Raw genomic sequence first — 16,187 nt, 5'->3', positions numbered from 1 at the left:
TCTTTTTTCCTGATTTTGTATATATTTATAAAGTAATGAGTAAGTAGTTAGTTTTTTAAGTGTTGATCGAACATTTAAGAAATATTCACGTGGTGTAAAAAAATGTTTGATCAACTTTTAAAGAATGTATGCGTCATTTCGGAGCCATTTGGATGGCGCCTAGGCCAGCCACGCCAAAAGCGGGGGAGCCAAATAATTGGCGATAGAACTCGCCACCGCCGATTCGCCCTCGCGTTGGCGTGAAAATTGCACTGCTTACCAAAATATTGGGGTTGGCTAGAAGTTTTGGTGGCCAAACAAATAGGCGCCCGTCTGTCTGGCCAACGCCCATATTTTAGTAAGGTGGGTGTTCATTGCCATCCAAACAGCCCCTTCAAACATGTTCACGCGTTTCAAAGCAATATATGTAATGTTTTCAAAAAATATTATACAATGTAAAGAATGTTCATGTAATTAAAAAAAATGTTTTGTCGCATACAAAAATTATGTTTTATATTTAAAAAAATGTTCATGCATTTTAAAATTATGTTTAGGACATTTAAAACATCTTTATACGATTTAAAATCATGTATACATAGTTTGAAAATGGTATATCATTCAAAAATATATTTCAACAAGTATTTTTTATGTATTTCAAAATGTTATATGTGTATAAAAAATATTTTAGATGTATACATAAGTTGTATACCATGTATGGCAAAGAAGTAGACATTCTATACCATGTACCATGTATGGCAAAGAAGTAGATATGAAAACCTATATTTGAAAAAAAATGTTAATCCTATGCAAAAAAAATGTAAATCATGCATAAAAAAGAACAATGTGCATGAAAAAACAAACAAGTGCCTGAAAATGAAAAAAAGAAAAATAAAAGGAAAAAACAAAGAAAACCAAAAAAAGAAAACCTAAGAAGAAAGCCAAATGAAAACCAAAGAAAATAGATGAAAAACAGTTAAAACCCCGATAAAAAACCATATAACAAATTCCTGTGCTGCTACAGTACAGAGCCAACACAATAGCGCCGTGCCCAAAGGCAAGACGGAGTTAATTCTTGCAACAACTGAGCAAGAGCTTTCACGCATTCGGCTTGCTTTCCTTCTCATTTAATCCATCTCGTATCGTGGGCTTCAAAATAGCTGTGTTGGGCCTTCGGTGAGCAAGATGCCTCTATGCTTTGGGAACACTAATCCTAGTACGCGCCTAACATATGGAACCTGCTTTGAGGTAACAGGCAAGCTCATGCACTGTCTTTCCTTGTTTCAAGAACATCCTAGAAGGTTCTACGTATGGACTTATTTTCCTTTTTCTATTTTTTCTTTGGTGTTTTTAAGTTTTTTTATTTTTGTCTTCACTTTTCCATTTTAAAATCCTCAACCTCACTAAAAATGATTTGCATATACTTAAATTCAGAAACATTTATTAAATGTAAAATGTTTATTGATATATTTTAAAAATCCAAGACCATTTTTAAATATTTAAATGTATATTCTGAAACAAGATCTAATAGTGAACATTTTCTGAAACATTAAAATTCTTGATTTTAGATTAAAACTTTTTTCTTTAGGGATATTTCATCATACCAAGAATATTTTTCTACATTCTTGAATATATTTATTGATTAGTGAATTTTTTTAAAATTTTGTGAACATTTTTATAATTCACAAATATCTTCGAATTAGTGAAGATCTAAACATTTTTACCGAAATGTGACATTCTTGAAATTCATAGAATTTTTTTAGAAAAAACATGAACATTTAAAAAATGATGCAAATAATGATGTATATTAATAGTTGTTTCTAAATAAATAAAATCTATGAAATACTGTTGCTATTATTAGTGTTGTTTTGATACCGTTGTGTTAAATTTTGTTCTGCTCGTATCTGCTGGTACTGATTCTGTAATACTGCTAATCCTTCTGCTCCTTGCTGTTGTTGCCGTTGTTGTTGGATCTTGATCTTTTAGTTTAGATTTTAGCAGCATTATAGATAGGTAACTGCTTTCTGTTTCCCGTCTCCGTACTATTGTGTATGGAATGCCAATTTGCGTCTAATTATGCCTAATCATGTTTAAGCTATAAAAACACAATTAAATGGTCTAACAAATAATTAATGCTTGTGTTTACATCAATCATATGCATAAATGAATGATAAAAAATAAAAAAACAATGTAAGGGGAATAGAAATTATGGGCAATGGTAGGCATTAGTTATTACATTATTCATATTAAATATAGTCTTTTAATACTAAACTTTTGTACTTTTAAAATTCAATTATGTACAAGACTATAGTCTTAATAATTATTTTGCTGGCATAGTTATTATATTGTTTTTATACATTTGTGATGTACATCACAAAAATTGTTTCCGCCAAATTTAAACCACATTGTGTAACACAAGTTCTCTTTGAGTTAACTTTTGATAATGCATAAATGATATATTGATATAGTGTATACATACATGTGTGTGTGTGTGTGTGTTTGTGTTTGTTCATGCATGTTTTAATATCATTAAATATCATGTCAGGAATCTTGGTAGTGTACAACCCAACTAACATAGTAATAGTTGTGTGTTTTCATGCTCATCCATTTTAATAGAAAAATGGTAGAAATATCTGCCATGATTTAGATAGTGTATATTTAATAAGTATGGTGTTCAAAATTACAACGCCTTGATTATGAAGATGAATATTTGCTATAATACATTGGGAGCCACTATGCGTGGAATATTTTGGAGGCGGAAAATTAGTTGAATGTAAAGTATCATAGCAAGGCTAAAATTTGTGGCGAAACTTATGAAGGAGATCTCAAAAAAATAACAGATTCCAAGATGGTGTGAGCAACAAAATCATAAAAATGTAGCATTGAAGTATAAGCGTGCCCAACAAGAGATGAATATGTGACTCATGGGAGTTCAATACAAATAAATGAAGATTTGACTTTTAAAGTTGAACTTAACCTTGCTATCAAACAAGGAACTCATAAAATGTGTAAGGCCACGGAAGGGAAAAGACAAGTGACAACTAGGGTTTGGTAATTGTATTTTTTGGGGGGGAGGGAGTGGTGAATTGTTGGGGTAGGCGCCTGGGCCACACTTATATTTGTTTTCGCTAAATGCCACAACCCACAGACACAGAAAAGTGGAAACAAAGTACATGTTTTAGGCATTGATGATTCTGGCCGGGTTAAATTCGGGCTGTAAACTGAAGCCAGAGCCTGGCCCGAATATTACTTCAGGCTGGAGAATGAAGCCTGAGCCTGGTAGGCTTTTTCAGGCCAAGTTCGTGTCGGACTGCCCATGCTCAGGTTTACTACCGTCATGGTTAAGCTTTGCACGGAGAGTAAATCAAGTATTCTAAAAAAGGTAAACTACTTGAAGCAAATTACTTTTATTGAGAATATTCTCACGTATGTCAACTTTTATATTATAAAAAGTAATTTGTTTAGTGCGCTACAGGACGTGGTCCAAAATACTCGAAGAGGGGGGTGTGGGAAAAGAACTTATGCGTCCATTTTGTGCTACTTTTAGGGTGTAGCAAGACAGATACTCTGACCGTCGTCAGTCTAGCTAATACGTATACTTAGAGTTTTAGTAAAGTTAGCCACGGTGACCTTTCCTAAAAGGAATACTTAGGTTGTGTTTGGTTAGATTTTTGCAGCCAACTTCTAGCTTTTCAAAGCTAAAAGCTAACCAAAGGGTTTTTTTGGAAGCTGAAATTGTAGAAGCCACAACTTCATCGTAGTGTAAAACTCACAGCGGGCCCAACTCTGACTTCCAACTTCTAAACTGACCACTTTTGGCTGTCCCCTTGATGTTGCGTGTTATTTACCCACCAATGCCACTCCCAAGTCAAAAAAACGATTCGATTAGATAAGCCCAACGAACATAGCAACAAGCATTGGCCCATCAAGTCGCCCATGCTCCTGACCCCTCGGATAGGTTCCTAGCCACCACAGTCGTCGCCGCTTGCCGCCCTCCGGCGCTACGTGACGAGCCCGACCCTCCGCCTCCGCCTCCATTTCCCTCCCGCCCAGCTTCCCCGTTGACCAGCTCCTCCCGCCCAGCTGCGCCACCACGCGATGTCGATGACCGGCGCCCTGCGTGACACCGCAAGGTAGTAGATGTCCTCCCTCCCTCCTGCCACCTCCCTCATTGTTCTTGTTGTACTTCTACACTGATTAGTGCATAAGCTTATGTATATTGATTGATAAGAAGCTGGTTAGTGCAGGGTACAACAAGTATATGTTACTGATTAGTGCTTATTAGTGCAGGGTACAACAAGTATATGTTTTGAGTGCATGTTGTGTATGGAAAATGTGATGATTACTTCCTGTGTATTGGAAGCTCGATGTCGAAGATGGAACCGGTGGTGATGGTTGACACGGAGGCCATGGAATAGGGACTGCGCCGGACGAAGTTGCAATGTGATGACTTGTGTTATGAAAGGGATAGCATGGTGTATTGGATGTTTGCTTGAGTGCTTATCAATTAGTGTACATTGTGTTGTTGTGATGACTGAAGTTGTTGCATTTTGTTGCTTGATTGAAGTATGTGTGAGAAGGCAGTATTGGATGATGCAAATGTGAGGCATTTCATTGATATTTGCCAATTTTTTTTAATTCCTTCTCAAAATGGTCATTCATATGTCAATTAACTTACAGATCGGTGTTCTACAGTCAATTACCATATAAACAGTCTCTCAGGCCCTCGGTAGTATTACAGACAATTCCTATTAAATCCATAGTTTTACAGTTGTTTCAACCAAACAGCTTTCAGCCTTTTCATGGCTGGAAGTTCACAACAGATTTCTCACAGCTCACGGCAGTTTTTTCAGAATCTGCAGCTCAACCAAACACAACCTTAGAGTTAATGTGGCTTCAAGCTAGCTAATTAATTGTATATGATGAAAAATTGATAAGGGAGTGGGTGGTGAGATTCAGAGTTGAAACCTGACGTGAAGTGAGAAACCAACGTCGATGTCATGTGTGGAAGCATGGGAGAAAATGGGCAGAAGGGTCAAGGAACACGCGTCACGTCAGTGCAGCAAAGGTCAACCGGTTAACTCCCTGAGCTAATCAATCATAGTAGAATATCATTACGCAGCTAGCTAGCTACTCCTAGCGTCGTCCGCTAACGAATTAATCCAGCTAATTAATTCAGGGGGTCGGGCGATCCCGATCGGCGCGTGAGATGGCAGGCCCCACGTTTCGCTTTCAGTATCTATCGATCGATCAATCCCAAATGGAGCAGTTTAATTAATTATACTACTACTATATGGTTGTTGATTTGATTTGACGGGGCTGGTTTGGTTATGTGCTACGTTCAGAGTACTGACAGATATGTATAGCATATCCCTCCAGCTCCAGGATCCAGCTATCGGCCCATCGTTCCAGCTCGATCCACTAACCTCTGCTAGCTCGATTATTAGTTTCCGATCTTTTTCTTGAAAGAAAAAAAATTCGGCACAAGTGCAACATTTTCGTAATTGGAAACAAAATTATTTTTTGCCGAACACTATTGTTAACATGATTATAAACTTTATTTTGAACATGGTACAGTCAAAGATACTACGTCAGTCCTGTGAAAAGCATACATGCACACTCTACCTCTATGAGCTCTCTCGAGATACTGAGCCATCACGACATATCGAGATTGATGAAGTCAGTGGTAGACGCCATCACAGGACGTTTCCTCCTGGAAATTCACAGGGGCACTCACCTGCCAAGCCCTACCGCCCGCTCGATTTTGCTCGCGATTAATGAAGGAGTTGAATCCTGCATGAGGCACAGTACAAAAGAAAATCCCTCAAGAAGTTTTTAGGTTTTAACGATGAAACTGGCAGTTTTTTGCATCTAAAATTGCCAAGTTTCAATATCTTCCAATATATAATTTTGAACAATTATTTCTGTCGGCCATAGACACAAGATAATTAATTTTCATAGGTCGCTTGTACTAAGTTTCAACATTGAAACTTGACATATTTTTTAAAACTCATCAAAATATAATCAAAATGGATTCGAAGCGCTACTCACGAGAAACACGAATATGAGAACAAAACGTAGTTTGATTTTTTTTAAAGATATATAGAACTTTGAAAATCCGAAGCCAAAACAGAAAGGCAGCACCAGGGACTTAAGTGCCCCTGCACTTACATGCCGCAAATCATCGTCCCGTTTCCTCCCACTAAACAAACATCGCCGAAAAATCTGAAATAAATCGAAAATAAATAAATTTACTTGCTTGAGTGCCAAGCCTATAATTATAATTTGAACACAAACTTCTTTTTTCCGGAGCGTGCATACGAGATTCCTGGGCACGGAGACCCGAGAATATCATTAGACACGGTACTTTTATGCCTACTTTACGCGCTAATTAAGGCCTTAATTTGTGCACTCATGCAGAAATGAAAGTGATGCGCACGCACGCACGATTGATGTGACCGGCCGGCCGGCCTCTCCCATTTGCCATTTTCGAACTAACCAATTAACCAGGCGTTCGTTCGTACGTACGCCCGACCACTAACGCACGCAAAAATACACATACTCTGCAGTCTCCACAGGATCATTAGGCTAGTCATAATGGCATAACTTAGCTACTAACATAACGTATTTCGAAAAAATTCTGCTTATGTGAAAAATAATTAATGAGAGGTGATAACATAATATGTTACTGTAACATAACGCTTTCCAAGACAAAATGAGTCTACGAGCTAATAAATGAAGTCATCTATGATACTACTAGTATGTTACTTTGCATTATGAAGGTAACAATTTAGACTAGTGTCATATGCATGACATTAGTCTAAGTTACTCCCCACTATGACCAGCCTTAGGCTGGCTGGACAGATATTTTCGTGCATTGTGCTCCACCGCCGTCCCTCCCAACGGGCGGTGGGCCCACCCACCGGACGGCCACTTGGCACGGCCGCCAGATCAGCCGTGCGCGGCGGCCCTGCCCTGCCCTGTCCGAGATGATTAGTTGACAGCTGGACGATGATGGAGCTGGTTCCCGTATCTCGTCCCTGCCTGCTCCTGCCACGCTGTACCGCGCAGGCCAGGCCAGGCTGTACGCACGCACGCACGTACTGTACGTGCAACCAGTTTAATCGTCATCATGCGTGCGTGCGCGCGCGCGCCCGCCGATTCTTTTTCGGCGATCACCGCTTTCGAGGAATGAAAAGTGAACCTTTCATCAGCGAATCGGTCCATCTCTTCTCAGCTTGCGTTTGTCATCATGGCGCACGTACGCACCCAAGAGCCATCTTATCTCAGATAAAGATGGAAAAGCTAGTGAAAGTGGGCCTTTTTTCTCCGTTTCGCGCCACGCCATTTTGCTTGCAAGCCGTGATTCTCAAAGATCATATGCATCCATCCTTTTGGCAAACCATGTGTATATCCGTCTGACTAGGTTTGCCTGTTCCGGCAAGGGAACAGTCAAGTATCAACTCACTCCATTTCATAATGTAAGATTTGTTGACACTACACAGTGTTAAAAAAGATCTTATATTATGAAACACATTAGTAATGTCCCTTTTTTTTATAGCGAGGACCGTTCCAGCAAGAAAAACGAAGACAAGCGAATTGTCGAATTGCTACTTTTCATCACTTTCCTTCGTATTTTATCAATTGGTCATGCCAGAGACAACGCCATCCATGGATAGTCTGCCGTGTCACGGGTTGTGGCAAGCACCAACGACTTGGTTCAAACCGGCGTCTACTTAGATGACGTCTAGGAAGGTGGATATACCCCTGGTCCGGTTCATGAGGGGATCGAAAGTCTCAGGTTTGATGTCACGCGGGCCTCGTTACATGGAATGCTCTTTTGGTAGGAGGCGACGCGCGTTTTCATTTCATCAATAGCAGCGAGACATTTGTGATGACGTCCATCCTAAATGCTCCGAGACTCTGATCTTCAACAGACACGTGTGAGATGTGCATGCGGAGGTGGTGCACATGCAATGTATGCTTCTGTGCTGTAGTACTCGATGTTTCCAAGAAAAGTGACATGTGTAGTGACGAGGCCGGTGAATGCATTACATCAAGCCTTCTTTCTTTTATTCGACGGCCATATAAATGGAAACCGATATTACTTAGAGCTGGAGAGTTGGAGCCATGCTGCTCGAATTAAACCCAAGAGAGGACCATCATGGAGTCTCACTCAAATGAAGAAATCTCGCTTTCTGTTTCTGTATTTCGAATAATGATGAAGTCCATCTAGGAAGAACAGAATCTCTTGAAGTTTTGAATTACAATTGAAAATTGAGTATGAATATCCGTTGAATCAAAGGGACCCTCTTTGACTAGCAGTAGTATAGGGTAGGAAGAGAAGCGGCGTGTGCCGTGCCGTTTTAGGCGGGCATTTATTTAGTTAGCGGTAATTAATTTAATTACTCTCCCAGTAGTGAAGCAAGTACGATGTCAACTTGTTAGTAGTAGTACTAAAAATTACCGCGCGATTAAACCCTACTGGGCCCACAGCCCGGCGGCACACAGTACAGGCATGTCGGTATAAAACTACTAAAAAACCCATTAATAAACAGCGGCATTAGCGAATGGATGTGTCTAGGGCACATCTAAATGTGCTCTAATTATTGCACATTTAAGTGAGTGAATCAAGGATAAAGAGAAAAAAAAAATATCCACACGAATCTTGACGTAAAATCAATAAAATTTAGATGTGCAATACTTATAACACATCTAGATTGCTTTAGCAAAACTGTTAGCGAATAACACCACCACCGGCTCCCACCCCCCACCCCCCCCAGCACAGCACAGCAAGGTGGTGGTGAGAGAGGAGAGAGCCGAGAGAGCCGAGGGGCGAGAGGGAGCGAGAGAGAGCCGAGAGAGATCCAATCCAATCCAGCCCAGTCCCCTCCCCCGTCCCCGCTCCCGCCGTCGCCGCGCCGCTTCGATTCGCTCCGGTTCCGCGCTTGCTCGCTCAGGCGAGGTAAGTTCCGGCCTCGTCTGCTACGCTGCTGCCTTCGGCTGGCTTGGCCTTGCTCAGATCCGCGTGCGCGCGGGTCCCGCCGCCGACGACCTGCTCCGTTCTCAGGCTGCTCGCTGCTCTGCTTGCAGGTTCGGCGGCGAGGGAGGAGGAGGAAGGGGATCGGAATGGGCGCCAGGGTGTCCAAGGCCACCTCCTGCTGCTGCCTCCGCGGGCAGCTCCACGGCAGCACCCGCCTCGACGACCCCGGCTCCGGTGCGTGCCTACTGCTCCTCGCAATGCTCCATGCTCGCTTGCTCGCCACGGCTACTAGCTCTCGAGATTTTCCGCTCGCTATTTCTGGCGGCCGCCTTCCCCTTTTCGGGACCTTGTCGGCTTCCGCGATTTTTGCTCCGCTAGCCCCCGAGATTGTCGGCGGGGGACGGTTTTCCGATCGCGCGTGCGCCGCGACGACCGCCGCCGCATTTGGGGGCGGTTGACCATGGGTTGAGCCCAAGGGTTATTATTCGCCTTTGATTTGTTATTAGGTCCGCGGATTGGGCTTGCCAGATGGGTGGGGATTGCAGTAATCTGACTGACTGAGGCGGCTTTTGATGCGCAGAGGAGGACGAGCAGGGGGAGGCGTACGAGCTGCCGGCGTTCCAGGAGTACACCTTCGAGCAGCTGCGCCTGGCCACGGCCGGCTTCGCCGTGGAGAACATCGTGTCCGAGCATGGCGAGAAGGCGCCCAACGTCGTCTACAAGGGGAAGCTCGACGCCCAGCGCCGCATCGCCGTCAAGCGCTTCAACCGCTCCGCCTGGCCCGACCCGCGCCAGTTCCTGGTATATGCCTCCTGTCGCCTTCGCTTATCCTCTCTAGTAACAATGTGCGTCTGCTCGGTGTTACTAATGCCTTGATGCCACTAGTTCGTTACTGGTTAGTTATTGTGCCGCTTGCAATTTGAGAATGATGTCTCTTATCATGGAGGTTGTTGATTTCTACCTGCTCCTGACCTGCGATGATATGCACGCTTGTTAATTTACTTGTTTTGCTTTTGGATGGTTTCTTATGATGGCTGGCAGATGAAAGGGTGGCATCTACCAACTGTCTGGCCAACATATTTTTCTTTTTGTACGATTATTAGATTCCAATGTTCAACCAGTGTGAGACAGCAATCAATCATTACCAGCCACTACTTGTCCCATACTCCCATCATTGTGTTCTACTAATGCTCTTGGCAAATCAACGATTCAGCATTTTTACAATCTCTATTGCGTTGCTATCATAATTTCCGTCAAATGCTAATCTATTTGACAAGGTTGTGTATTTTCTTACTGTACTAGGTCTACTCCTTGGTCCAGTGCTTTATATGACCCTTCTGCTATCAGTTATCTCACCTCTTTTTTTTGGCTTTTAGGGTGATATCTTTATTTAGATGGCTAGTAATATGTAGAAGTTTTTGCTCTGTCTGTAGCAGGACAGTGGATGGCATTTTTTGTGTCAAAAGTCAAAACAAAATTCCTTTTGTTTATACATTTTTTGCTTGACCCATACAGTTCCAGTAATTTTCTAAGATTTGCCAATATCTTTTGGGGAAATAATTATGCTTCAGGAAGAAGCTAAATCAGTTGGTCAGCTCCGGAGCAAAAGGTTAGCAAATCTGCTTGGCTGTTGCTGCGAAGGTGACGAGAGATTGCTTGTTGCAGAGTACATGCCTAACGACACACTAGCAAAACATCTTTTCCACTGTGAGTCGCCTTGCATTTCCTGGTTGTAATTATGTTTAGCGCAGTTTTTTATTGTTATTTATTATTGTTCTCAACCTATAAGCTTAACTGCTCATAGGTTCATGATGTCGCATCTGTTAATGATTGGTCTCTGTTCATGTCTAAATTTTGTAAATGAATTTTGACAAGAAATTGTGCAGATTGTTCATTTTCTAAACATTGTTCCTCATGACTGTTGGTAATTGTTACATAATGCATAGGAGTAATAAGATTATCTGTTCTAGACACATTAGGTTATGCAACTCAAACATTTCTTGAAAGATTCTCACACTTGTATTATGTCTAGTCTATCTATCATTTAGGACCTTTAAGTGGATTGGGACTATCTGCACATTATCTTTAATGCCTTGCTTGATTAATGGTGTAATATTTCTCCATTATTGAATGCATTTGACAGGGGAAACCCAAGCGATGAAATGGCCCATGAGATTAAGGGTTGTTCTCTATCTTGCTGAGGCTTTAGAATATTGCACCAGTAAGGGGCGTGCTCTCTACCATGATCTTAATGCCTACAGAGTTCTGTTTGATGATGTGAGTATCATGCAAGTTGTTTTACCAGCTTGGTAAACTTTGTTTATATGTGTGTTTGCTGTTGCATTGGTTGATTTATACATTGTTTACATGCTGCAGGATTGTAACCCTAGACTTTCATGCTTTGGCCTTATGAAGAACAGCCGGGATGGCAAAAGTTACAGTACCAATCTGGCATTTACTCCTCCCGAATACATGAGAACTGGTTGGTTTCCTCTTTATGTTGCTAAAACCCTATAGCTTGCTTTTATGTAGCAGTCCCTGGATGATCTTCGTAGAATCTTTCTTGTCAGACCACATTGGCACTGAACTTTCTCGCAAAGTTGCTATGTTCTAATGATGTAGTTGTATAGTTGGAGATTATACCTTGAGTTTTTTTCTGCCTGTGCATTGTACAGTGGGGTGGATTCAGCTTCCCTAATACTATTACGTTATGTCATAGTATAGCACTGTTTTCATGACACCCTACATTAGATTCCCAGAATGTTTTTTGCACCCTAATGGTTTGATCTGTTAAGTAAAATATACTCAGTAGTTGTTAATTTTAACTGGCATGGCTTACAATATGATCTGTGCCACGAATGTACCTTGAGATCTTCACACATTGTGATAATTGTAAGAGGAGAGGATCTGCATAGGTCTCAAGGTTGCAATTCATGGTTGAGATAGTGTGTGCAGTCACCCCTTGATAGAGGATATTGACAGTTTGCCCTTTTTACAGAACCTAGGTTCAATGCTAGCTTCACAACCAAGCATGTTAACTTTCTTGAAGATTATATAATGTTTCATTTAAGTTCCTTGTACTAGGCAGTCTAGGTGATAAATTCATCTCTTTTTAACTATGTATAAACACTTGATTGCTCCCAAAAATAACACATTGTAATTTCTTACACCATAGTTCGCCTCTAACATCACGTGATACTTTCCTGTTTACTCTTTTACTTGCAGGACGTATAACACCTGAAAGTGTCATATATAGCTTTGGCACCTTGCTACTGGACGTTCTTAGTGGGAAGCATATTCCTCCGAGCCATGTAACAACTTTGAGCTTTAGTTCTTCCACATCATTTTCTATCTTACTTTTACTTCCTTGGCAATTGGCATCATTATACATTTATACATTTCTTATACTTTGAGCTTCTTCGGCACCATTATACATTTATCGTTTTATTTACTGCTATAGTATGTCATGCGCGTGAAGCAATGCGAAACTATTTCTTGTATGAAGATATTGACCTGCCCTCACTATCTCCACTGAACAATGTGAAGAACTTAAATACAAGTCCTTATCTCCATCAACTTGCATGCCAGAAATGGATTGACTGTTTGGGATCTTTAAACTAAGTATAGGAAAACAACACTTTAATAACAGGATAAAAATAATAATTTCCTAGAACAATGGCTAGAACTTGACTTTGCACCAAATAGTTGTTTATATCTTCATTTTACCAGACTAACTGATGCTAGTTAATATCTGCAGGCCCTTGACCTGATTCGAGATCGGAACTTTAGCATGCTTACAGACTCGTGTTTAGAGGGCCAATTTTCAAATGAGGAAGGAACAGAACTGGTACGATTAGCTTCAAGATGCCTGCACTATGAACCCCGAGAACGGCCGAATGTAAGATCTATGGTTCAAGCATTGGCTCCTCTTCAGAAAGATGTTGAGGTGAACTTTCCTTACTCTGTCTAGAACAAATGAATTCAAGTTATCTTCCTCTAAAGTTTAGTGCGAAAATGCTACCAGGGGTTTTGGTATGTGTATTGTGCTATTTAGTCCTTGTCTTCAAATAAGCATTTCCATCTCCCAGCTTTATAATCTTTTCTGGCAGTTTTCTTAGCCTGACAGTATAATACAGTACATATCATGGATCAAATAAGTCAGTACTACCTCATAAATTTAGTGTGAAAAAGTAGATATGGCGAACGCCAACTTATTAGTTACCTGGCTCCCGATCAACATTGGACATGAAGTATATAATGTTATAACTGCAGTGGTGTCAATCTGTTTTGTAGACTCCATCTTACGAACTGATGGATATGCCCCAAGCCGGTGCATCATCTGTCCAATCATTGCCTCTTTCTCCTCTTGCTGACGCTTGTTCCAGAAAGGATCTGACAGCAATACATGAAATTCTAGAAAAGACAGGGTACAAGGATGATGAGGGAACAGCAAATGAGGTAACTAATAAAATCATCAATACTTTTATGTGTGCACTTTATATTTTGATCCAAAATATAATATCACATCTTTTGGGAGAAGTTTTAGTGTAAGACCTCTTCTGGTGGCATGCGAAATGCATTTTGGTTGATTGGATTGAAGTACGTATATCACATACTCCCTCTGTCCATCAATATAAGACGTTTTAGAGACTTGTGACAAGTCTGTAAAACGTTGTATATTGATGAACAGAGGGAGTATCTTTTAGCGAGAAGTTATAGTGTTTCACATCTTTCCATGACCATATATTCCTAAATAAACAGGCCTCTTTCCTAACAAGATAATATTCTATATGTATTTGACTTATCCCTAATCTGATCCCTTTTTTGCATGTGTATGCTAGCTGAGTCCCTAGCCTATGTCTTTCTTATGCAACATTTGTTAAGAAGCACATGAAAACGTAAAACTAGTCTGACACCACCATTATTTCAGAACTGGAACTGTATCCTGTAAATAATTTTGGATAATCTTTGTATTTGTACATTTTGAAGAAGAGGAATGTCAAAACCTTCGAAAATACCCCCCTTTTCTTGTACGGCATGTTTTAAGAACAGCCATAGATTTGGGGAGGAGTCTAAGACTCCCAGCCTCGCTTTGGATACATTCTCTTGCCTAATCTTGTAAATGTACTCTTCTTTTTTCTTCCTCTGTACAATCCTTTCCTTAAGCCCTATGTACATACGCCTGTATATATACTCTTGTACTTATAATAAAATTTGTTTAACTGAAACTGTTAAAATTGCTTTGCTGTTACATGATATTTGTCCCCTTGCTGCAGCTCTCATTTCAGATGTGGACCAATCAAATGCAAGATACATTAACCTCAAAGAAGAAGGGTGACAGTGCATTTCGGCAAAAGGATTTTACTACTGCTATTGACTGTTACTCCCAGGTTGCTTTCACTTCTCAATTTCTTTTCTTCTTTTATACAAGCTGACATGTTGCAAGAGTCTCATGTTGAAATGTAACTGTATCATTCCACAATTCCCATTGGCTCTCCTAAAGTTCAAAAGCACTAATAGTAACATCAATTCCGGGGCGGGCTATGAAGTGATCTGAAATTATTGCACATCCGTTGACTTTTCTAAAAGGCTATGAACCAATGTTGACTCTGTTCATTGCTGTTGATTTGTGACATGCAGTTCATTGAAGTCGGTACGATGGTGTCCCCCACCATTTATGCTCGGCGTTGCCTATCATATCTGATGAATGACATGGCAGAACAGGCTCTCAGTGATGCAATGCAAGCGCTAGTAATATCTCCGACATGGCCGACTGCATTTTACCTTCAAGCTGCAGCGTTGCTTTCTTTAGACATGGAGAATGAAGCTCAAGATGCTCTCAAGGATGGTTGTGCCCAAGAGACAAGTAGCAGCAGCGGACGCTGAATATGAACTGATTTCTTGTCTAGGAAATGCACATAATTCCAGGTATTGTCTTTTACCAAATCTTTGTTACTATCGTAAATTTGTAGTACCTCCCTTAATTTCAGTGTCCGGGGGATCAAACATGGGGTCATGACTAGTATGTCAGTTTTGATAGTTTGGGTTGTCCCAAGGATTTCTGAACATGTTTGTGCAATATGCAGTTCGTATTGATACATTGTGGATCATGCAAATCAAATACAGAATCCAATTTAGATTGGTACACCTTATTTATTTATTTATTTATTTTTACTATAAATGTCATTAGCTGGTGAAGCGTTTCGAATATCATTGTTGTCACTTGGAAGTTGAAACAATGATATGCAACCAGGAATACTTTTGTCTTGAGTTTGTTTGCTGAAGATATTCTATGAACAGCGGATACTAAAAAGAGACACCCTGATATTACTTGATATGTTATTAAGTAATGTCCTCATTATTGTGCTTGTGGCCCAGGTGCTCGCTTGAACAAAATCATTTGGAATGGACGAAGCAGCTGTTTTTCATCTGTCAACTTTGGCCAAGTGTTCTTTGAGCTTCTTATGATTTGCGTGCATGAGACAACGTCGTCCCTCCTCCGTATGTAAATATGGAACAAAGCGACAACAGAGACCAGGAAAGAGATGCCATATACATTGAAGGGTGAATAACCCCCGTAGACAGGAATTTTTTTGTGGAAGCGAAAAATCCGTCTCGGTTCCTCCCGCCGAAGAAAGGGAGAAAAGAAGAGAGATTGTTGATGTACATTATTTGTAAACCTGTACAGTTTTTCCTTTTCGGAGCAGGATCGTCTTTGGCTGAATGGTTGCCAAAAATTCTCAGTTTCTATTACTACGATTCGACTCTGTTGCAATATGTTTTGGAGAGTACTTGCCGCTTTGCAAGTTATCAGCTCATGATTTTATTTTCTCGTTCAGACTAGCAACCGCTGCCGATTTCTTTTCAGTTCTGTTCGTTTTGTGCTGTAGCTGTGGAGGGTTAGAGAACAGTTGGTGGTCAAGGGAGGGCTTATGTGTTGATATACTATTACAGTACTTACTCCAATTAAAATAAGTGTCGCAGTTTTGAACTAAGGTTAGTTCAACTTTGGTATTTTCTGACCATCCATTCAGCGTGAATGATTCCCAGTGTTAAGCGCTGGTAAACTACTAAACTCATGGTTAAAACAAGGACAAACCAACAAGTATAGCATTTGGTCCTGTTGTCATCCCGTTAAATTTGTCTTTGCAGAGTGACACTGACCGTAGCCATGGTCATTTAAAGGATGTGCGTATGCAACGTACTGATTTGTAGTGATACATCATAG

The 16,187-nt window shown here is 40.6% G+C and overlaps 1 protein-coding gene across 1 annotated transcript; it reads left to right on the top strand.

Annotated features, from left to right (window-relative positions):
- The first annotated feature begins 8,777 nt into the window (after positions 1–8,777).
- Positions 8,778–15,792, top strand: LOC119357195 (probable serine/threonine-protein kinase BSK3). The gene is made up of 12 exons (XM_037624185.1): positions 8,778–8,941; positions 9,070–9,193; positions 9,540–9,760; positions 10,531–10,666; positions 11,103–11,236; positions 11,336–11,441; positions 12,185–12,270; positions 12,717–12,905; positions 13,253–13,417; positions 14,236–14,349; positions 14,600–14,887; positions 15,338–15,792. The coding sequence occupies exons 2-11, from the start codon at positions 9,106–9,108 to the stop codon at positions 14,843–14,845; spliced, it is 1,485 nt and encodes a 494-aa protein (XP_037480082.1). The 5' UTR covers positions 8,778–8,941; positions 9,070–9,105; the 3' UTR covers positions 14,846–14,887; positions 15,338–15,792.
- The last annotated feature ends 395 nt before the right edge of the window (positions 15,793–16,187 follow it).

This window comes from Triticum dicoccoides, chromosome 2A, assembly GCF_002162155.2.
Source record: "Triticum dicoccoides isolate Atlit2015 ecotype Zavitan chromosome 2A, WEW_v2.0, whole genome shotgun sequence".
In the NCBI taxonomy this organism is placed as follows: domain Eukaryota; kingdom Viridiplantae; phylum Streptophyta; class Magnoliopsida; order Poales; family Poaceae; genus Triticum; species Triticum dicoccoides.
Note: the sequence above shows the minus strand (reverse complement) of the source record. Positions and strands in the feature narration are given on the sequence as shown.

What these genes read in the sequence shown, in the direction of transcription:
- LOC119357195 (XM_037624185.1), top strand. Translation starts at nt 9,106, where the DNA reads ATGGGCGCCAGGGTGTCCAAGGCCACCTCCTGCTGCTGCCTCCGCGGG. An exon ending in AGCAAAACATCTTTTCCACT is followed by an intron (nt 10,667 to 11,102) that starts GTGAGTCGCCTT and finishes TGCATTTGACAG; the next exon opens with GGGAAACCCAAGCGATGAAA. An exon ending in TCCCGAATACATGAGAACTG is followed by an intron (nt 11,442 to 12,184) that starts GTTGGTTTCCTC and finishes TTTTACTTGCAG; the next exon opens with GACGTATAACACCTGAAAGT.